Below are 23,617 nucleotides of genomic sequence, written 5' to 3'. Positions count from 1 at the left end.
TTTGCCTTCATCATAGTGAGAGGCAGATGAGATTATACCTGATTTCTAAACTTTTTAGCTCTCGATTTGAATTGAAGTCTTTAAGGGCAAGATTGTCATTTTTGCCAGTGTCTCTCTGAGCCAGTTTCCTACACTATTTGTTCTGCCGTTTGTAACGATTTATTATTTATTTATTATTATTTTGTATGTGTGTATTTTATCATGAACTGATTTCCCTCTTCCTGTCTCCCTGCTCCTGTTGGCCTGCAGTGAATGAGTGGGCTGAAGTGATGGTGTGTGTGTGTGTGTGTGTGTGTGTGTGTGTGTGTGTGTGTGTGTGTGAGTGTGTGTGTGCGTGTGCGTGTGCGTGTGCGTGTGCGTGTGCGTGTGCGTGTGCGTGTGCGTGTGCGCGTGCGCGTGCGCGTGCGTGTGTGTGTGTGTGTGTGTGTGTGTGTGTCAGGGTGTGAAATGCAGTTCCTGCCCTACGGCAGCCTCATAACTGCACAATATTACTGCCCTGTTTAATTAACACACTCATGCTTAAATCTTCCCTCCTGTCCTCTCAGACTCTCTTGACCTTACTCAGTGAACACATGCACACAGATACACACACAGTGGGTAATTAAAACAAATCCATCTTTCTAAATGGGCATAATGACTCTCAGACACCTGCCAAAACTCACCTGCTCTTGTTTATCTTGTGCCCTTACATGTTTTCCAGCGTCGTCCGCACGCACACTCACTCTCCAGGGAAATGACAAACACTTCAATCACACACTCACATTCTAAAACACAAATAGCCCTAATTACACCTCCCACACACAAGCACCTGATGCTTTATTCAGAGACCTCTGCGCAATGACATGCGTTGATGCATGAGACCAGAGCAGCACGTTATTGTTCCAGTAATGCTTTGAATACGTTGCTTCATCTGAACAATTGTTTTGAATCAACCGTCTCGGTTCACTCACATTTGTTTTCCGAATATTACTACCATTCTGTGTGTTGAGAGATAGCTTCATCGGGATGCAAATTTCCATGGAAACAGTAAAGGATTATACTATGTGTATAACAGAAAATGGAGTTGGAGTAATTTTGGAGTTGACGTGTTTCCCAGAGCAGAAAAAAAAATATCTGCCTTCTCCTTGACAGAATGGTAGTCCTAGATGCATTTTGTGTGTGTGTGTGTGTGTGTGTGTGTGTGTGTGTGTGTGTGTGTGTGTGTGTGTGTGTGTGTGTGTGTGTGTGTGTGTGTGTGTGTGTGTGTGTGTGTGTGTGTGTGTGTGTGTGTGTGTGTGTGTGTGTGTGTGTGTGTGTGTGTGTGTGTTCGTGTGCGTGTGCGTGTGTGTGTGTATGTGCGTGTGTATCTGCGTGTGTGTGGAATGGGGAACTTTCTTATTCATTGGTGTGGATTAAACAGATGCAGCTGTCTGTACGTCGCTAAATCACTTTTATTGCGGCTCAACCTATGGCAATTCTGCAGTTTCTGCTAATTTAGCAAAAAGATTTTTACACAGAGTACTGCTTGTGTGCAAATAGAGATTTGGATGTGAAATAGAAATCTGGCAGATGCAGAGGCTGACACTACTATCAATTTTTGGCAAATTTTTATGAGCATGGTTGTTTAACATCCGTTCTCTAAAAAGTGGAGCTAAATTTTCAGTTTAAATATAGCAGATAAGAACAGTTAGCTTTTCAAAATATGACAAATTTAAAGTTTCAATGACTTACTATAACACTGTTCTGTCTAAGGCAGAAAAATTTGACCCGACCGGATAAATGAAAATGCAGATTCACTCTCTGAAAATAGATGGCACTTTTAAAAAAGCTAATATAACCTGGTTATTCTGAGAGTCAATGCGTTACGTAACTTTTCTGGCACCCGCTTTTCACAGAGAAGAAAAGTCAGTATTTACATGTTTTCAAAAGCCTTTTAGATTTTGTTATTCATTATGGTGTTTATGAAATAACACACAATACAAGAGTACAGAGACTAGAGAGCTAGTTCCGGATTCTACCTCTGCTATTCTGACTCTTCACAGTGCCAGACTAGAATCAAGCTCAACCAAAGGCTACTTTCCCCACTGATTCTGCCAAGCCTGTTTCCTTGGCTGTGGTTTCGCTAGATAGCAGGTAGGGTCAGTGGGAATCTCGTTCATCCATTCTATGGTTGTTGTTTTTTTTCATTGACGACTCCAAGCTAAATTAAGTAATGTATGAGATTATTTGGACTAATGTATGAGATGATTTGGATGCATGATACTGTGATTATATTGGTAATAAGTGTGATGTATTATAGCTAATAAGTTATATTCAAATGATAATGGGATTGCACATTATTTCTAGTTGGCCTATACCTATTCTTAAACACAAATAGAATAGGGTGACCATCTGGTTGTTGCTCTTTTGCAGGTCAGCAGATGTGATTTTATGTGACAATGGGGGACATGTATGAGAGTGATAATATATTATGTAAATATTGATTTATGTAAGATGAAAAGTCTATTTATAGAATATTTGTTGGATGATAATATCATGCTTTAAATTAGCAATAAGCTTTATAATATATTCATTGTGACCGGCTTTGTCTGACTGGCACTCAATTTGTGCAGGTTCGAGTGATATAACACGGGACCTATTCAGTCTACTAAATATATTGAATTTATTGAATATAAATTTCCTTTAGCAGTGAGTGACTAGGCTATGCTACTGTATTAGACTATACAAAGATTATGTGCATTTTTACCAGATTCATCTTGAACTTGTATGCTGTTTTTGTGGATTTGGCAACATCAAGCAGAGGATTCTCATCCAGTATGTGTCTGTAGAAATCCTGGCAGTTGTAACTGTTGCTAACCTTCATCATTTTACTTTTGCTGAGGTCCAAACTGGCTCGGTTCCTTTGCTCGAACATCATGCCTCCGCAAATAGATTTTTAAACCCCAATAATCGTATTATTATTGACCTTTTTATTGTGGTATTTTAATTTTTGGGGAAAAAAACAAAAATAATATAGATTCAATTGAAATGCTGGACGCTGCTTATGACTTGCAGGATGCGGGATGAAGCCAATTTTGTGACTTTTAAATCCGGGGTTTCCCTGTAAATTAGAAGATGTTATAATAGAATGTTATTGTGCTTTTAGTTTCTCCATTTAACTTTATTAAAATTATATTTTCCATTTAACTTTTATAAAAAAAATAAAATGAATTGTTTTCTATAGTTGTACCTATTTTAAAAATCAAAGCGGTTTTCCACTTCCTCTGTCATCTGAAGTGTGTAGAGATTTGGACTTTTAGTATTTAGTTTTTTATACTAATATCTAATATTGGACACATGTACGTTATCATTACCAGACACATTTTCCATACCGATTTACACCTAATTTTAACTCTTGTGTCTGATTTCTTTTCAGCTTCTGTTAACGTGTTGGTGCCCAACTGTAAGATCTACAATGATGCGAGCTGTGATATCTCAGCAGATGGGCAGCTGCTGGCTGTTTTCATTCCCAGCAGTCAGAGGGGTTTCCCTGATGAAGGCATTTTGGCTGTGTACTCCCTCGCCCCGCACAACCTGGGAGAGATGCTCTACTCCAAGAGATTTGGTGAGTAACCCTGAGACATAAACTGCTTGATCTCACAAGGGCTGTTGGTTTGCGAAAACATGACTCCTGTGGTTATTAGGGTTTAATACACTGATTGATTGAGCCATCAGAGCTAAAATTAGTTTAAACTTGTGCTTAATTAAATAAAATGCAAAGGGACACAGCTTTTCGTATTGTGCTCTCACTTTCCCTCTAATTGGCTGAACAGACAGCAGTGATGGAGCTCTTTTAGAGGCAGCTTTATTTAGATAGACCCCATTTAAATGCCAAATGAAGGAAGGGATGGGACCAGGCTGCTAATGGAAACCAATGATGAGGAAGTATGAGTCCTGCTTGTTTTAGATTAAAGTGATTTGAAACGCTGTTCTCCCTCTCTCTGTGGGTTGATCATCGCCATCGGCTGTACAGGTCTCAAAGAACTATCATTCTATCCTATCTAGTATCAGTGAATTAATGAAAGCAATCAACCAGGAAGCCTCAATACTAAACCACTCGTTTTAATTTGCTGATCACATTGCCAGCACTCTTTGGCTCTCTAGCTCATGCACTTGCCAAGCAAGACTGATTTCTAAAGTTAAAATAGCTACAAAATTCAATTACGTTTTAAGATGAAAAATTATATCAGCTATAATTACAGTCTGAGTCTAGGTGTGAACTTTTCTAATTTCATGCTTTAAAAGTCTGAATGCTCTGGTTATAACATTTACAGCAATTAATAATGTACAAAATGAATCTTTAAGTTTTAATAGTTTCAAAATGCATTTCCTGGATTTTCATAATATTTTGTTTAGTTTTTACATCAGGCTTACTGCTATGATTTGACTTTTTTTGAAGTGTACTTAGTAATTATGATATTTTAAATACTGCTTAGCCAGCTTACTCAGTGTTTTATTAGTTTATTGCATTGTTGGTTTAGCAAAAAAAGACCAAATACAGCCCTGCAACTAGGGTGACCACCCGTCCCGCTTTGCGTTGTACCGCACAGCGTTTTCACCCCTTGTCCCGCACGTCGCATATTGAGAAAATGTCCCGCATTTTCATCAGTCTGTTGGTTTTTAATTATCATACTAAGAAAACGTTCATGCGTTCTTTTGCCTTTTTAAGAAAGCATTTTATTTATTATTTTTGCGCCGTAGTTTTTCACCTATATTTAACATTGCTTCGTCAGAAGTACAAATACAACAGCTGTTTTTAAAATCCTATCCAATGGTTGAAAGGAAGGGAGTAAACACGGTCCCTAGTGGGTTGTGACGCTGTCAATCAAAATGTGGAGCGGTGATTCGTTCCATGTGTACCCTGTCAGAAAACAAATGGATAATTCGGCGAATTAAATTTTTAATTTAACAGAATTTATCAACTTGTTGCCTGCTGTGGTGGTTTTCACATCCTTTCTAAAAAAAAAAAAAAGTTTTTGGTTTAATATATTCTTAATATATTCAGTGATGTCATGTAAAATAAAGACATGTTATTTTACATTGTGATGTAATGGTGTTTTCTGGAAGGGACTAAAGAATAAAGAATTGTTATCAGCTAATAGGCAGAATACAAATGTTTTTATTAAGTTAGATAAACATTATATAACAGTTTCTGGGCATGTTTTAGTTTTGATAACATGTCCCAAATTGTCCCACACAAACTTATAATCGTCCCACATCTGGTTTGTTTGATGGTGGTCACCCTACCCGCAACCCATTCTTGTTGAATTTATTAATTTAACATAATTATGCTAATTTTGCAATGGTTTGGCTTAGGCTGTAGTTTTAAGTCGATGTGTCTGTACTAGATTGTCTCTGTTTGTCATGGTACAGCTATAAATAACTGCACTGTGTGTTTGTCACAGGTCCAAATGCCATCTCTGTCAGTTTGTCTCCGATGGGTCGTTACGTGATGGTGGGTCTGGCGTCTCGTCGCATCCTGCTGCATCAAATCACCGATCACATGGTGGCACAGGTCTTCAGACTGCAGCAGCCCCACGGAGGAGAGACGTCCATGAGGGTACGTCACTTCTGACCTCACGTCTTCTTTAGAGACTACCACTGCTCTCAATACTCAATGAAATAAAAAAGCAAAGAAAAGTGCCATTTGCTTTTAGAAATCCAAACCGCAATATCTCCTTAAATTATATGCCTCTGGAAGGCTGTAATTTTGTACAAAAAAAAATGCCTTCCTATGTAGGTTGTGCACTTTTCTGTCAGTCTATTCAGTGTAATAAAAAGTAAAGGCAAAAGTAGAAAAAAAACATCCTTTGCCTTCAAAGAGATGAACTTTAGGGTAGGCGTAATAAGCGTTCGGTTACCTTTTTTGTTTGTAATGAATTTGTTGTTGTATTATATACATTTTGTTCCATGTTTAGTAACCGAATAAACCTTTATTCATTTATTCAACTTCCATCTATCTATCTATCTATCTATCTATCTATCTATCTATCTATCTATCTATCTATCTATCTATCTATCTATCTATCTATCTATATATATATATATATATATATATATAGCAGGGATACTCATTGCGCGTCTCGCGAGCCTCATGCGGCTCGCCAAGCTTTAATTTGTGGCTCGCATGCCAGTTACTAATATGGTGATATGATTACGCAGTCAATACAGATATGTCATGAAACATTAAAAACAAGCAGGGCTATAACGTAACCCATTAAAAACTCATACAAATAATTTATATAAATACTCAAAACAGCGTCATTAGATGCCCTTACATCCATAACACTGACTCACTGTGGAGTTGCCAGTGGCGGTCTTTCCAGCTCTTACCACCGAATGTGCTCTTGATACATGATGGGCCAATGTCGAAAAAATAACTTAAGGTCATTAAAATATATATTATGCATACCCTCTTATCTATAATTTCATGATGGTGAATATGGAATATTTTTGGGCATTTACAAAAAAATCTAAATAAAATGTTATGGTAAATTGAAGCAATTCAATTGGAGGAGACTGGCGCACATTATAACAAAGCTAGTTTTTTCCAGCATTCCATGCTAGTTAGCTTGTGTTATACCAGAGACAATTTATATACGGACTGAAAATGGATCGATTTCTTGTTAGACAAAGTCGAGCACCAAACAAGAAACAAAGCAATGTGACAGTGACAAGCGAGGGAACTGATTCGGAGCATGCAACAACCGCAAATCGACAGGAAGATGATGGAGACGAGGTTTGCGGAGAGTCAACTCCTGGTAAAAAGAGAAAGGTACGAGTCATACAAGATGAGCATAGAAAATTTCAAGAAAAGTGGACAGAGGAATTTTTATTTGTCCTCCACGGATCGAACCCTTTGTGTTTACTATGCAAACAAACCCGCTCTGGTTTCAAGCGAAGTAATTTGGAGCGACATTTTCAAACGACCCACCCAAAATTTAACGAAAGTTACCCACCGGGAAGTGTAATAAGGAAAAGAAAAATAGAGCAGCTTTCTTCCTCTCTTTCTGGACAGCAAAGGCTCATACACAGAACAACTTCTACAGCTGAACGTTTAACGGAGGCATCTTTTGAGATCGCATGGATTTTAGCTCGGGGAAAAAAAACCTTCTCAGACTCAGAAATTGTGAAAGATTGCTTTTTGGTTTCGGCAGAAATATTATTTGCAGAATTTGACAACAAATACGCAATTGTAAAGCAAATTAAAGGATTACAATTATCTGATACCACCATAATGAGGCGGATAGAAAACATCGGCAAAGACATGAGTGACCAGCTCTGTGCAGATGTGTCAGCAACACCGTGTTTCAGCATCGCGGTGGATGAAAGCACCGATACGACAGATGTTGCCCAGTTGTGTGTTTGGGTAAGGTTCCCAAAAGAAAAATCTTTCAGAGAAGAAATGCTGTGCTTGCTTCCACTTGTTGACCAAACGAGAGGTGAGGACATTCTGAATGCAATTCTGTCATTTTTTGATGAAAAAAATCTCAGTTGGTCAGGTCTAGCAAGTGTGTGCACTGATGGTGCCCCCTGCATGCGAGGAAAGGAGAAGGGGCTTGTTGGCCTCATGAAAAAAAGAGAAGAAATACCAAACTTTGTCAGTTTCCACTGCATCATTCATCAGGAGTCACTGGTTTCAAAACTAAAAAATAAATCATTCCAAAATGTGATGCAAACAGTTGTTCGTGTGGTAAACTTCATAGTCTCCAGAGCGCTGAATCACAGACAGTTTCGACAGTTCATTGAGGAATATGACACAGAGTATGGTGATTTACTGATGCACAGTGAAGTGAGATGGTTATCTCGTGGAAAAGTGCTTGAACGGTTTTTGAGCCTCCTCCCTGAAATTTGCACTTTCCTGGACAGCAAAGGAAAAAGGGAGCCAGAGTTGGAAGACCCATGCTGGATCACACAGCTGGCCTTTCTGGCTGACATCACCTGTCACATGAACACTGTCAACTTGCAGCTTCAAGGAAGAGATAAGCTTCCAAGCAACATGCTGAATGCCATCAGAGCATTTCAAAAACAAATAACTTCCCTGTACATACCTGAGAGAGAATTCATTCACTTTCCCAAACTCAGAGCTGTCACCACAAATGACCCATCTCTGCAGCAGCACTTCAGCCACAGATGATTTGTGAATGTTTTGGAAGAGCTGAGAGGGGAATTTGAATCCAGATTCAAAGATGTGAATGAGCACAAGGAGATTTTCAACTTTATTGAAAATCCCTTCCATGTGGATGTGTCATCTCTCACTCCAACTATCACTCTGCTCTGCCCTACTCAGCGTGCTGATGTAGAAAGTGAAATAGTAGAACTGCAGACAAAAGACATTCTTAAAGTTGAACTCAGAGCAGGTGTTGGTCACTTCTGGAGTTTGGTGTCTAAAAATGATTTTCCCACTTTGAAGCCACTTGTGCAAAAAGTGATGTCCTTCTTTGTGAGCACATACACTTGTGAGTCAACATTCTCAACCATGAACACTATTAAGAGGAAACAGAGAAGCCGCCTCACCAATGAACATCTTGCATCCCTCACAAGGATTGCAACAACAAGCTACAAATACAACATGAATAAGGTCAAAGAAATGCATGCATGCTTCCAGTCATCCCAGCATTAAGTTAATCCTGCCTTTTTGTTATTAAGGGAAATCATTGTGTTGCAGTTACACATTTGACTGGTAAAATAAAGAATGATTCCCCCTTTTTTTTTTCTATGTCTGTGAAGCACTTTGTGACCCTTCTTGTGTGAAAGGTGCTATTTAAATAAAGTTTACTGCAATAAAGTTTACTTACATTTTGTATTTAATGCATTATGTTCAGGGGTGACAGATTGATAAGCAGACTGGAGGTTAATTTTTATACTTTGCAGTAAAAGTGGCTCTCCTATTGACTTTTTCATATAAGTGCGGCTCTCATGAAAAAAATAGTGAAGACCACTGATATATAGTATTGTGTTCTCTTACGAGAGGTTCTCTCGTATTGCGTAAGTTTAGCTTACGCTACGGGAAAGATTCATCTTCTCGAGATACTGAAGCCAAAAAATTATCCTTAATTTTGTATTCATTGTCAACGCAGTGCAGCAGCTAGCAGACCTAGAGCAGGCCATCGAGCGTGCTCATTGGCTGCCCTGCGGGCAACTGCTGCAGCCTACCAGTGAGCCCGGCGTGACGTCACGCCCAATGAAGGGCGCCCGCGCCTTCATAGCGTCACAGCCCGCCAGAATGGGCGTGGCTTAGCGTATAAAAGTAGGGGCTGTAGGCTGACTTCCCTGATTTTTCATCTCTTCAGCGAGCTCTTTGCATCGCTGGATCTGAGAGAAGCCACCGCCGCCGTCGAAGAGCGAACAGCCAGCTTAGGACAGCGCTGAGGAAGCCGGCCGTCTTCGCCACCTTCAGCCATACGAGCTACGCTATCCGGCACGTATCCTTTTTGCTATATATATTCTAAAAGAGCAGCGAGCGTCTTTTTAAAGATGCCTCGCACTTCCTGCGGCTCGTGTAGAGCCCCGCTCAGCGCCGGAGACCGCCACCTTATCTGCGCTCTCTGCCTGGGCCTGGAACACGCAGAGCTAGCCCTCGTGTCCGGGGGCTGCGAGCTCTGTGAGGAGCTTCCGCTGTCGACCCTGCGGGCTCGACTCGAGGTCTTCAACACCGCAGCAGTCACTCCGCCCTCTGTGGGACCGCGCAGGAAGAAGCGCCGCTCCCTGAGACAGCCGGAACCTGTGGCCACAGCGACGCGCACGCCGGAGAACCTCCCTCGAGCCTCGCTTTCGCCTTCCCCACCGTCGCATCGGAGGATGAGGCCGAGGAATATGCCACGAAAGACTGCTGCTCCATCCTGGCATCCGACAGCGTGGAATGGTTGCTTCATTCCGCCACCTCGTCGATCTAGGAATCTACCCGTACCCGCCCTGGAGCTGATGCAGAACTGATGCGCCTGCTGTCACAGGCTGTAGACTGTCTCGGGCTCGAGTGGTCAATCCAAATGAACCCGCGCCGAACAGGCTCGACGGTTGTTTTCTTCAGAGTCGCCGCCGCGCAGCTTCAGCAACTAGGCCCGCTCCATTCCTGCCGGAACTTCATTCGGAGCTGACGAAGTCGTGGAATACACCATTTTCCTCGAGACTTCAGTCACAGGCCTCCGCGTCGCTCTCCCAAGTGGACGGCGCCGCCAAGAAAGGGTACACGGCTATTCCCCCTGTGGAAGAGACGGTCGCAGCGCACCTTTGCCCGCCCTCAGCGAGATGGGGGTCATGGTCAGCCCTCCCGTCTAAAGCCTGCAGAGCCACGTCCGCCTTGGTCGGCCGCGCTTATGCCGCGTCCGGCCAGGCCGCGTCTGCTCTACACTCGATGGCCGTGCTACAGATCCTGCAAGCCGACCTCCTCCGTGAATGGAATGAGAAGGATGAGAAGTGCGACGGATCTCTCTCTCCGCACCACCAAAGCCACAGCCCAAGCCATCGGACGAGCCATGGCCGCGTTAACTGTGACACAGAGGCACCTCTGGTTAACGCTCGCGGATATGAGGAAAACTGAGCGAGCCACCTTCCTGAACGCGCGGATCTCCCCCACTGGTCTCTTCGGCCCAGCGGTGAACAGGATCGTTGACCTCTTCTCTGAGGAGCAGAAGACCACGCAGGCCATGAACCTCTTCCTGCCGCGACGCTCGAGTTCCGCCACAGGCCGCTCTCGCGAGAGACAAAGCCAGCCTCCTGTGCGAACCAGCACCCAGCGTCCAGCACAGCCTCAGCCTTCGCAGCGACGTCAAGGCGGCCGCCCTAGGTCGCGCTCAGACAGCCGTCACATACCGCCGTCCCCCAGAGGGCCTCGGCAAAGAATTACACTGAAGTCTGAGCACGCGAAGCCCTCCTAACAGAGAGAGAGAAAAGACGTGAGTGTCCCGCTGCGGCCGGACCGCCGTCAAAGTTAATTTCCCTGTCAGTCCCCTTCAAACAGGCTACTGCAGTGATTCAATTAGCAGCCAACGAGCCGGTTTATTCACCCTCTCGCCTGCACACAAACGCCGTTTTCTCTGGCGACCCAGAGAAATCTCAAAAAGAATATAATGTCTGGTCCGGCTCACGCCGTCAGTGTTTTAAGTGTAGTGAAAGTGCCCACGCCCCAGTGTTCACCCCTACACATAAGCACTCCAAATCCCGTGTCACTCACAGAGCACACTCTCATAAAGCGCAGAAAAGCCGCTCGAGTGTTAAATGTAAGAAATGTGTCCACAAGTCTGTGCCCACTATCTGCCCGCTCTGTTACACGATCAAAGAAGCAGGTTATGAATGTAAGTCTCGTGCCCGCCAGAGAGCGCTCACGCTTGCTGACACAAACCTCCCCCCGGGCTCCGCCCGGGTGTTTAAGTGTTATCACAAAACGCAGGGCGTTAATAAAACGCTCCCCATCCATTATGATCGGGGCGTCAGATACAGTTGTAAGTCTAGTGCCCGCGTACACGCGCTCACGCTTACAGAAAGCTTTTCCGCCCGGAGCGCTGCTCGCGCGTCAAAAAGTGAAAAAAGAATGTTCCCCATCCCTTATGATTGGGGCATCTCACATAAATCAGCCGGTTTCGGCTTTCAGCGAGCAGCCATTGCCCAGAACCGAGAGCGCGCGCACCGCACTTTCGGCTCCGGTTCAGTTTCACAAGCCCGCAAATGGCGGCGATCTGTACCCGGAGGCCATTCGCCCCCTAGCGGCTCACATAGCTGCGTCGGAAACTATCCCAGGGATTTCAGAACGGGTGCTGAGCACAATAAAGCAGGGCTATACACTTCAATTCATTCGCCGCCCCCCGTGCTTTCAAGCCCGGACCGCGACGATAGTGAATGCGGAAGTAGCACACCTACTTCACGCGTAAATAGCAAAGCTGCTGTGCAAAGGGGCTATAGAATAGGTACCGCCTACTCTGATCGAGTCAGACTTTACAGCCGATATTTTCTCATACCCAAGAAGGACGGAGCCTTCAGACCTATCCTAGATCTGAGACATTTCAACAAAGTGCTTGCGAAAAGACCGTTCAACATCCTTACGACCAGGAAAATCCTTCGCGCACGTTCGCCCGAGGGACTGGTTTATTTCTCTAGATCTGAAGGATGCCTATTTTCAGATTCAGATAATACCCCGTCACAGGCAATTTTTGAGATTCGCCTTTGACGGTCAGGTATATCAATACACCGTCCTGCCGTTCGGACTGTCCCTAGCACCCCGTACACTTACGAAGTGCATGGACGCGGCGCTCGCCCCCCTGAGAAGTCAGGGGCTGCGAATAATGAACTATCTGGACGATTGGCTGATATTGGCACAGTCAGAGACAGAACTGCTATCTCACAGGACAGTGCTTCTCAGTCATCTGGAAAGCTTGGGTCTCACGGTCAACTGGACCAAGAGCTCGTTACTGCCCAGCCAGTCAATTTCCTTTCATAGAACTGGACTCGGTAACCATGACGGCTCGTTTATCGACACAGCGCGCGCCGTATTCGCCACCTAGCCGCATCTTTCCGGAAAGGCAGCTTTCACCCTTTGAAAACATTTCTAAGGATGTTGGGCTGTATGGCATCAGCTGCAGCGGTGCTTCAGCTGGGCCTACTGCTCATGCGCCCGCTCCAACGCTGGTTGAATACTCGCGTGTCCCGCCGAGCCTGGCTGTCTGGCGGCCAGAAAATCAGAGTGACTCAGACCTGCATAGCGGCTCTGCAGCCCTGGTTAGTGGCCGACTGGTACCAGCAGGGAGTAAGGATGGGAACCATCTCTTATCGGAAAGTAATCTCGACAGACGCTTCCAACTCGGGTTGGGGCGCACTGTTTGAGGGCAGACCGGTCTTTCACCATTGGTCAGACCAGGAGAAGGGTTTTCACATAAACTGTCTGGAGATGATAGCGGTCGAGAACGCGCTGAAGTGCTTCCTCCCGTTCATACAGGACCAGCATGTTCTTGTCCGCTCGGACAACATGTCTGTGGTATCCTATGTAAACTGTCAGGGCTGTGTCAGATCCAGAAATCTCTTCAATTTGACGGAACGCCTCCTTATTTGGTCTCAGATGCACCTGCGTTCGCTGAGGGCGGCGCATGTGCCTGGCCATTTGAACGACGGCCCAGACAAACTGTCCAGGGACAATGTTCCCCCAGGGGAACATTGGGGGAGGGCAGACCGGTCTTTCACCAGTGGTCAGACCAGGAGAAGGGTTTTCACATAAACTGTCTGGAGATGATAGCGGTCGAGAACGCGCTGAAGTGCTTCCTCCCGTTCATACAGGACCAGCATGTTCTTGTCCGCTCGGACAACATGTCTGTGGTATCCTATGTAAACCGTCAGGGCTGTGTCAGATCCAGAAATCTCTGCAATTTGACGGAACGCCTCCTTATTTGGTCTCAGATGCACCTGCGTTCGCTGAGGGCGGCGCATGTGCCTGGCCATTTGAACGACGGCCCAGACAAACTGTCCAGGGACAATGTTCCCCCAGGGGAATGGTCCCTGCACCCCCAAACGGTCCAGAAACTGTGGCGCCTATTCGGCAAAGCGGAAGTCGACCTATTTATCTACTTTCCTGACAATGTTATATTCCAGCTAATATTATTCAGTGAATTAATATTACCCAGTGAATTATTCCTCACTCTTAGTTTAAACCTATTAAACGGCACATTAACCTTCTAAAACTGTTTAAAATGAATTACATTTCTGCAAAGGTGATATGACTCCCCTGTCAATTATTTTCTCCATATGAAAACATTAGACTTTTAACATTTATTTTGCCTATTGTTAACATTGTTGATATAATTTAGATATAAATGATATAATGTAATAATATAAATGTTTTTATTGTAATTTGATTTATTTACCATTTATGAAAACAAACGAAGCAGGCTTACAGGGGCAGAATGCTGAAAGACTCTGTTTTTTACACTAAAACCTAGTTCTGCTTAACTGGGAGTATTAAGTTACACTACTAAAATAACTACTAAAATTCATGTAATTTAGATTTTTTCCCCCCAGTATGTTAGAATAAATTTTGTGCTTTATTTTTTACCTCATCAAAGCTTTTATTGTTAAACAAAGGCACTTTATATTTTTTGGACTCAGACCCCTCTATTTATTTGTGTATAAATATAAAGTTTTATATTTATATATTATATAGGAGGGATATTATATATTATATAGGAGGGAATGATTATATTATATATTATTATATTATATAGATATATTATATAGGAGGGAGTGATTGTTATAAATAAAATGGTTTGTTCAGTTCATTTGTGTTGTAATAATTGTGTCAAAAACAGAAGTATAACAGTAAATAAATATCGGTTCTGCATATCGGTTATTGGGCACATAAACATGCAAATAATCGGTATCGGTTATTAAAAAAAATCAATATCGGTCGATCACTAGTCTGGACCCGCGGACATGCGGGGTGGCGCATCTACTCACCTTCCTACAAGAGCTGTTGGATAAGGGAAGGTCCCCATCCACGCTCAAAGTATACGTGGCAGCGTGCGCAGAATCGACGCACGGCCAGTCACTGGGAAAACATGAGTTGGTCATCCGCTTCCTTAGAGGAGCTAGAAGGATGAATCCGCCGCGCCCCCCGTCGGTTCCCATGTGGGATCTTTCATTGGTCCTCGAGGCCCTGAAAGCTTTTCCTTTTGAACCACTAGACTCCGTGGGGTTGAAATATCTATCACTGAAAACCGTCTTTCTGACTGCACTGTCGTCAGTAAAACGTGTGGGGGACCTGCATGTGCTGTCTGTCAGCGCGTCGTGTCTTGAGTTCGGACCGAATGACTCTAAAGTCATCCTCAGACCTAGACATGGCTATGTTCCTAAAGTAATGGCTCGTTGGCTGTAAAGTAAAGTTATTTCGTTGTCAGCTCTCCCAGCATCTGACAGCAGAAGTGATGTGAATCTCCTCTGCCCTGTCAGAGCGCTGAGGTTTTACATTACGCGCTCTGCCTCCTTCAGGCGTTCTGAACAGCTTTTTGTTTCATTTGGTGGGCGCACCAAGGGTCTCGCCTCCTCGAAACAGAGCCTGTCCAGATAGATAGTGGACGCTATAGCAGCCGCTTATGCGTCAAAAGGTCTGCAATGCCCTCTGGGCATCAGGGCTCATTCCACGAGAGGCGTGACCTCTTCGTGGGCATGGTCCAGTGGAATTTCTATCCATGACATATGTGTAGCGGCGGGCTGGAGCCCCCCGTCTACCTTTGTCAGGTTTTATAACCTAGAAGTTCCTGCCTTGCAAGCTAAACTGTTGTCAGTTTGAAGGAGAGGTGTATTCTGCCCAGATCTCCTGCTCAGATCACTCTCACATGACTCAGCTCTCCTGGTTGAGCTGCACCAAGTGGGGTATGTGCCATGTGCCTATACAGACCGGCACGCTGCTCTATATTTCCCTATGTGTGCTTATGTACAAGTGATGGCCCGCGTGGCTGGCCACTTTATTTTTCCACTTATGGGGTCCCCTGAAAGTTCGGGGTCTCATGGTGGATGCTTGGCGCGCACGGCGTTGACAAAGTGTTCCCGTAGCGTAAGCTAAACTTACGCAATACGAGAGAACCCATCTCGTAAGAGAACGATACTCGGTTACTAACGTAACCTCGGTTCTCTCTAGAGAGGGAACGAGTATTGCGTAACCGGCCGTGCTCGCGCCACGAGCGACTTCGCTTCAGTCGACGAAAAACCAGGGAAGTCAGCCTACAGCCCCTACTTTTATATGCTAAGCCACGGCCATTCTTGCGGGCTGTGACGCTATGAAGGCGCGGGCGCCCTTCATTGGGCGTGACGTCACGCCGGGCTCACTGGTAGGCTGCAGCAGTTGCCCGCAGGCCAGCCAAGTAGCACGCGAGATGGCCTGCTCTAGGTCTGCTAGCTGCTGCACTGCGTTGACAATGAATACAAAATTAAGGATAATTTTTTGGCTTCAGTATCTCGAGAAGATGAATCTTTCCCGTAGCGTAAGCTAAACTTACGCAATACTTGTTCCCTCTCTAGAGAGAACCGAGGTTACGTTAGTAACCGAATTAATTAATTTACTTTAGTCAACTTAGTAATTCTTTTCATGACATTTGATTATTGTGAAGCTTGGATATTATTGGTGGACTGCCACTGCCCTATGTAGATCAGCTCTCTGTGCTCTCTACAGCAGAGGGGGGAGCCTGGGGTTTAGAAAAGCCTTTGAGTAGGAACCTGACCTAGATACGCTCTCTTAGAAATAGAGAGGGAGAGAGAAGTGGGAAAACTGTGTATTTGTGTGGAGCGAAGGGCATAAATGGAAATATCTACATGGTTGACTTTTGTTTTTGTAAGCTGTGCTCATGGCAGGATTCTGAAAGTGGATTAATTTGAGAGCGATGGAGCAGGAGAGCTTAAATTTTATCCTTGTTCAGTCTCTAAACATACAACACCAAATCTCTCTCTGCAGAGTTTGGAAAGCCGTTCAGTGAGCCCTTGTTAGTTTTCATGGGTGTTTGCTGTTATTTCGCCAGCACTCCCCACTTTAGTCTCTTTGTGTTTCATACTGAGCCTAATTTGTATGATAAATATGAAGCTTCCTCTTAATTAGGCTTACATTAATGTCTTTGTGTTTATCAGAAACTGTGATGCATTAAAATAAGTTAGTACCCCTTGTTATTGCTGCTAGAGCTGTTTAGAATATGACCCATACATGAATTCAGTCTCTCTTAATGACACTCAGGCACTCTAATGGTTATTGTATATCACTACCACAGGTAATCTAATGAAGTGGACAATGTAGTATTGTTATGTTATGTCTTATATGAGATAATGAGGAGTCTTCGAACTCCACAGGTCTCTGACTGACAGCCTTTCACACATCACTGTGTGAAATATTTTTTCCAGGTCTGCTTTCATTAAATTTTCTCCCTGCATTGTATGTGAGATTGATATGAGACTCATCTGTAAGTTCCTTGAACTGCTTATGGAGGCCCTAAATATCATTGTAGAAGCTGCATGAACCAAAACCATTTGAGTGTTTTTAAGTGTAGGTCACAAGTAAATTAAGTTTTGGTCAGAAGAACACAAGGCAGAAAAAAATAATACATGGCCTCTTAGGGCTTCTATACACTGTTACATTGACTAAAATGTACGACTAATTTATTTCTAAGAAATTCAAATATATCTATATTTTTTGAATGTCTGAATTAATGTATTGAATACATGTGAATGTAAAACACTAGCACCCTAAAACGTCAACAGGCTTCTGCTATGAATCACGGGAAAAAACGTGGACTGGTGCATTCAGCATCTGTTTTCTGATTCTGATTCTGATTTCAGCTGTAACTATAGCAACAGCACATTTAATACATTTCATTGTTTGTTTATAGAGACGTTTCTCATTCACAGTATGTTTATTTATTAGATTCCATCATTTTATATTCTGTAATTTGATTATGTTCTGTTTCCCCCTCATGTCTTTGTTTATTAGAGGAGGTCTTTTTGTTTGTTTATTTGAAGTGATATTTTCTCATATGTAGTTAATGAATGAATTTAATGCGTCAGCATCGTTAATGTGTATGCTTATTACCAGGATTAATTATACACTGGAGTACAGAGAGAATGAAAATGAACAAAGGTTAGCCCAAGGCTCTGTCTCCAGCTTTTAACAACTTTGAACTGTAAACAACTTTTTGTACATATTCTTTTTTTTATGTAATAATCAATTTCATTCTCAAGCTATAGAAAAATACTCATCATACCACTTACCTGCCAATGTTCTCTAGTAGTGCTGACATGTGATTTCATACTGGGGTTGTTTTTTAGATTGAAAACTTGCAATTAATTGTTTTATGAGCAGTGTAATATTTAAAGTCCCCCTGTGGTAAAAATCAACCAAAATAGTAACCAAACAGTTGATGTACCCCATTGACTGCCATGGTATGTTTTTTCCTACAATGGAAGTCAATGGGGTACATCAACTGTTTGGTTACCGACATTCTTCAAAATATCTTCCTTTGTGTTCAGCAAAAGAAAGAAATTCATACAGGTTTGAACCAACCTGAGGGTAAGTAAATGATGACAGAATTTTAATTTTGAAGTGAACTATTTCTTTAAATACACTGTTTGAACAGTGTACTTTGTGGCTTTTATTCTTGTCCTGAATTTCCTCAGTCTAGAGTAATATGAGAGAGAAAGAGTTTGTCTGTTGATCACTCATCTGCAGATGAATGAGACCGCTTTCTCTTTCCCTGGCAGACATGAACTCCTATTTTTGTCCTTTTTTCTAGAGCCAGTGGAGTGTAAGTAGTATGCCAAGGCTGACAGACAGGGACGGGGGAATGGATTGGTAAAGAAAGAGAAAGAAAGAGTACTTTGAAGAAAGAGATTTGACTTTTCACAGTTTAGCCTCTCCTCAGTTATGCTAGGAGTGCTTGTCATATCTGACACAGACTGCAGTCTACAGCGGATTGGATAATGGGAGGTTCTGGTGACTGATTGAATGAGTGATACTACTAAGAGGGCTGTGGGACAGTTTAAACAGGTGTGTTCTTGTATGTTTTTCAGAGGGTGTTTGATGTGGTGTATCCAATGGCCCCAGACCAGCGGAGACATGTCAGTATAAATTCTGCACGTTGGCTGCCAGAACCGGGGCTTGGGCTTGCTTATGGAACCAACAAAGGAGATCTGGTCATCTGCAGACCTGTGTGAGTCTCCTATCCATCCCTTCATAGTTCACTCAGCCCTCTTTGCGGGTCATGAATACTTTTTTTCTTTCCTTTTTTGTTGCATTAAAGAATAAAAGTGCTGTTGTAAGAGTTTTTTTTTAACTCGGCTGGACTCCTCAAGATAATTGCTTGACAAATATAATCAGCACTTTACTCATCTGCATGTGGGTCATCAACAAATGAGAAATGATCCATAATGTTAACCATGATAAAACAAATTGCAATGGTATTAATGGTGTGCGTATAAAAATGTTTGGATGTTCTGAAATGTTGAACTGTCTTTCCACTGCTTTGCCCATCTGTTTTTGTTTTCTGAGTGAGAACTACACTGTTTAATGTTTATGTAAATGAATGTCATACATCTCAAATACATTCTTGGTGTCGTCAGTTCTTCAGCAGTTTAAAAAGAAGTTTTCCTACAAGCGTTTGGTGTTTGTTAACGAAACAGACACTAATTAATTCACTTCAAGGATCATTTCCCTCCACTGTATTTGGTTGTATAATTTGCAGCTTGGCTGTGAATGTTGCTTTCCTGCAAGTTTGTCATAATTATCATCAAGGTTACTGTGGATACAAAAAGCCCACGTTGCCACACAAACATTGTCTCTAATGTAAACACGCTCTCACTTCATTAATGCAAACAGTTTTGCTAATTAGAGAAAGCAGAAAATGCACCATACACAAACTCAGGGCACAAACTTATTTATAGTTTATGTACTCAGTCATGGTGTCCAGTGTTCAGAGACAGATGATATTGTGTGGCTTTGAGACCGAAAAGCCGTGACAGGAAATGATCTCTCTTAGTGTAACATACACAATAATTAATGCACTACCACATAGGCCTATAAAAATTGTTGATTAATCGTCTGATAGCGGTTATTTGATCTATTGCAACTATTTGAGAACTTCAATAACATTAACTTGAATTTAAATCACGTTTTGACATTTACATAAATTACATTTAAGCGTGTAAAAAAAAAAAATCAATAGATGTGCTCTGTCAAGTCTCTTTTTCCTGTGTGTAGAGAGAAGTAGGGGAGTCTATTTTCTGCACCACAAAGGACCGTTATTTACTCTACCCAAAAATGGTTGCTTTATTTACTCACCTTTATGCAATCCCAGATATCTGTGACTTTCTTTCTGCTGTTTAACACAAATTGAGATTTTTAAAGAAATAAAAAATGAATGTGAGTCCATGTGAGTAATGCAAATAGATGGGTCTCTCAAAGTTGATGCTTCAAAAACCACACAAAACAAACATGGCAATAACCCATACAATTCATACAATGCTTTTTTTTTTAAATGGTCGTATGGATTTGTAAATGGGAAACTAAAACTGCCAGTAGGTGGCAGCAATTCATAGGCTTTGTTCTGACTGCCAGTCCAAATCTGATTAATTGTGTATCCGATTGGAATCTGATCTAAAATTATTGACGTCCACACTGAATCGCAACTGTTCAGATCTGATTTGTGTGTCCATGCAGCTCTTTTGTTTTCCGGAATATCTGCATTGGTTTCTATGGCAATGATATTGCGTTGGCAGATATACGTCAAAAACAACAACCGCAACAAGGAGGGGTTTGCAATGCAGATGTTGTCGTCTTTACAGCATGACGATGTGTAGCTGCCGCTCTGGACTACTGCATCTTATGAGGCAGCAGCAGAAACATAGGAGGCTGGTATATGTGGCTTTATTCCGTGCTGTTGTCTCTGACAGTATTAATACATGTCTCCGTTACATATACAAAAAATATCGTAATTTTCTGCTCGTCCGGCACTTTGCAACAACTCACCCTTGTTTCTGCAGCGATTTTCAGCATGTTTCCTATAAAGACGTCTGAAGTTTACTTTTTATGTGGCGTGAGACAGTCACATAAACCACGCGAAATGCGATCAGAGCGGTCAGACTGAAACGGATTTCCAGAAATGCGTTTTGAATATGATTTCAAACCACATACGAATGTAGCTTGAAAATAAAATAAAATTCGCATTATATGTGATTTATTTTGCTGTTCACGCTAAATCTGATGAGATTTCAATCGGATATTCACAAAAATCAGATTTGGACTGACAGTCTGAAAGTAGCCTTAATGATTGAGTCACTGAATCATTTATTTAATTTGTTCAAAATGGCTGATTCATTCAGGAACAAAGCAAGTGACTGTTCCCATTCAATTAGTTCACTCGGTAGAACACATGACTATGGTATATCGCTCTCTTGCGCCATTCGCTAAAGACACCTTTATTAATGCCTGAAAGGCCAATTACGCATGACAACGTTTATATGCAGGGTTTATATGCTGTGGGTTTCCCATCCACAGCATATAAAAGCAGTTACATGCGTTATTCCCTTTGTTCTTCAGGTCTTCATCGTGCTGCTAGAACACCATCACGCCACATTTCCTTGAGAAGGAAAGCCCACGATGGTGATTCTTGTCGAAACTAAGGCAGAAAATAGAACGTTTTTGGCTTTGCTAACAAAGGGCTAATAAACTTTTCTCAAACAAAATGTCCAAAAATGCCACATTCACAAGAAATCCCGTGGTGATGACTCATGTTGAAGGAAAAAGCATAAAAGATAAGTTTTTAGCTCAAGTTTAGCATAGCTAACAAAAGGTTAATACATTTTTTCACAAGAAATATCTGAACATGAGTAACATCTCGCCCCTGTCCTATGGCATGTGGGTGTTTATGGTATACTCACAAGCACTGTCCAGTGTGTTTGGAATTGTTCACTCTAGGCTGGATCTCTCCCAACCCAATGCATGTGTGCACTGCTGGCAGATCTATCGTTCAGCACTTGAGCGGTGTGTAGCTTTGTGCTCGACGGGGCAGCAGCCAGACACGGTCCGCTCCTGTTTTCAGGTGCTGATCCAGATGCTGTGATCGCCATTTTTGGAGGTCATCGAGAGTGGGGACAATCGTGTGGAGGCCAAAGTGCGTTGATGTAGTGTCCATGACAAGGTTCCTCTGGCTGCCCTTAGTCTGTGCGGAACTTTTACTGTCAGGGGGATGATTCTGTCTCGCTGGAGGCGCGGTGGGCGATGAATGCTCTGACGATATTTTTTCAAGCAGGGCAGATCACGGCTCCCCCGAGGTGGTGGGTGGAAGTAAACTGAGGGCCGGGCCCTTGCATTGATTTATGTCGGAGAGCAGCAACAAAGTTTGTCTGTTGAGTGGCCTGCCCCGATACAGAGAAGCAGAGAAGTTCTATTTGACGCCTGGCAATCTATCCAGATTGGGTAAATATTAACCTACAAGATAGTGGGTTCAGTTTTAAGTATGTTGTTCGGTGGAGTAATTGCAACTTCAGTGTCTGACAGGGCTTTCCCTTTCCATGGAGGAAATCCGTGTTCTCCTCAGAAAAGTGTCAATTCAGGTGTTGCCACAAGAAAAGATGGAGGAAGAGGTTTTTCAGCCGCTACTTCCTCCTCCCAAAGAAAAGGGGGGTTTCCGCCCTATCTTCGATTTGCAGCAGTTAAACACATAATTCAAGGTGTTACAAGTTCAAAAATGATTGTAGTATGTCACCTGCATCCTCGGGATTGACTTACATCGGTGGATTTGCCCAATGCATATTACCACAGTCCACCCGGACCACAGAAAATGTTCTGAAGTCTCTTTCGAGGTGATTGCATAAAAGTTTTATTTGATATGGCGCAGACCTGCAGTCTCCCCTGGAGTGGCATTTGTGCTCTTGAATAGTGGTGCAGATCTGCGATTGGTTTCGGCTGAGCCATTGTCGCATGTACTTTGCTGTACACAGAAGGGTCTGTCACTGAGTTTTGTGGCTTCTTGTTGACCAGCGAAGTCATGGTACGTGACACCATAAGGACACCAAGGTGTCTATCTCTATGTAGGGACCTGCTGTCCTAGCCAGGAGGCAGATTCTGCACCTTCGGCCGGAACTGTGAGAGAGAGAGAGAATCTGATTGTAGCTACAATACAGACAGAGCACTTGCATTACTTAATTTTCTGCGTTCCGCTCCATCTCAAGCATGATTGAGAGCGTGAGCCTTTCAAAGTATGCTCCTTTGGTCGCGTAGGTGGACAGATGCATTCGGCGCATGTGCACTATCTAGTGGATTTGGTTTTGAAGTGCTCTCTCTCCACCCGTTTTTAGGCGTATTACAAAATGTAATGGTGCCATCATGACCTGTCTGCTGTGGTCTGGAGGCTATGTGTGAACCTCCGTTTGAGCCTTTAGAATCCTTGAATGTAAGGCTGCCCTGTCTTTGGTACTGCCATCAGCAAAGAACATTGGTTTCACCAGCTTTTTGTTGTGTTTTCCAACTTCCCACTCCCTTGAAAAAGGGGTATGCGGAGGTGCTTGTCCCTTGCGTTCAGTTCAGTGACTTTGCGGGGCGTCAATATATGTCCCATAGAGTGACTGACTAAATATGAACGATGAGTTATACATATAACTACTGTTCCCAGAAGGAGGAAAGTGAGGTACAGCACCTCTGAGCCCCTTACATTCGGAGGCTCGGTGAAGAGCTGGACTGGCAGGTAAACCTGCCCACATGGTCATGCGTCATTGGCCTTTCAGGCTTTATTAAAGTTGTCTATAACAAATGGCACAAGAGCACGATATCCCATAGTAATGTGTTGTACCTTGTTTCCCTGCTTCTGGGAACAGTAGTTATATATGCATTGATATGTTCAACGTTTTTGAATGAATGGCTTCATTACAAAAAACACAGATTCATTCAGAAACAAAACAGTGTTGTATGTTTGCTCGGAGAAACGCTACAGTTCTGGTTTGTTTAGAACTATTTTCATTGGTAAATAGAGCGTAAATAAATATCGACAATGTTGTTTCCTATGTGATTTTATATTAACTTTTTGTTAATTGAACTGTTGTATAAAAGCAATCACATTTGCAATCGTTCTGATATTAGGAAAAACAGAAC

General features: G+C 42.8%; 1 protein-coding gene across 1 annotated transcript in view; it reads left to right on the top strand.

The window, feature by feature from the left end:
• Window positions 1–23,617, top strand: part of ambra1a (autophagy/beclin-1 regulator 1a) — a 106,597-nt gene that overhangs the window by 49,877 nt on the left and 33,103 nt on the right. Inside the window, exons 13-15 of the mRNA XM_077229059.1 lie at window positions 3,395–3,583; window positions 5,424–5,578; window positions 18,544–18,683. Coding sequence (XP_077085174.1) covers window positions 3,395–3,583; window positions 5,424–5,578; window positions 18,544–18,683 — 484 coding nt within the window. The remainder of the gene's footprint in view (window positions 1–3,394; window positions 3,584–5,423; window positions 5,579–18,543; window positions 18,684–23,617) is intronic.

This window comes from Siphateles boraxobius, unplaced genomic scaffold (genome assembly GCF_051911475.1).
Source record: "Siphateles boraxobius isolate OS27281-9 unplaced genomic scaffold, OSU_SipBor_1 130, whole genome shotgun sequence".
Classification (NCBI taxonomy): domain Eukaryota; kingdom Metazoa; phylum Chordata; class Actinopteri; order Cypriniformes; family Leuciscidae; genus Siphateles; species Siphateles boraxobius.
Note: the sequence above shows the minus strand (reverse complement) of the source record. Positions and strands in the feature narration are given on the sequence as shown.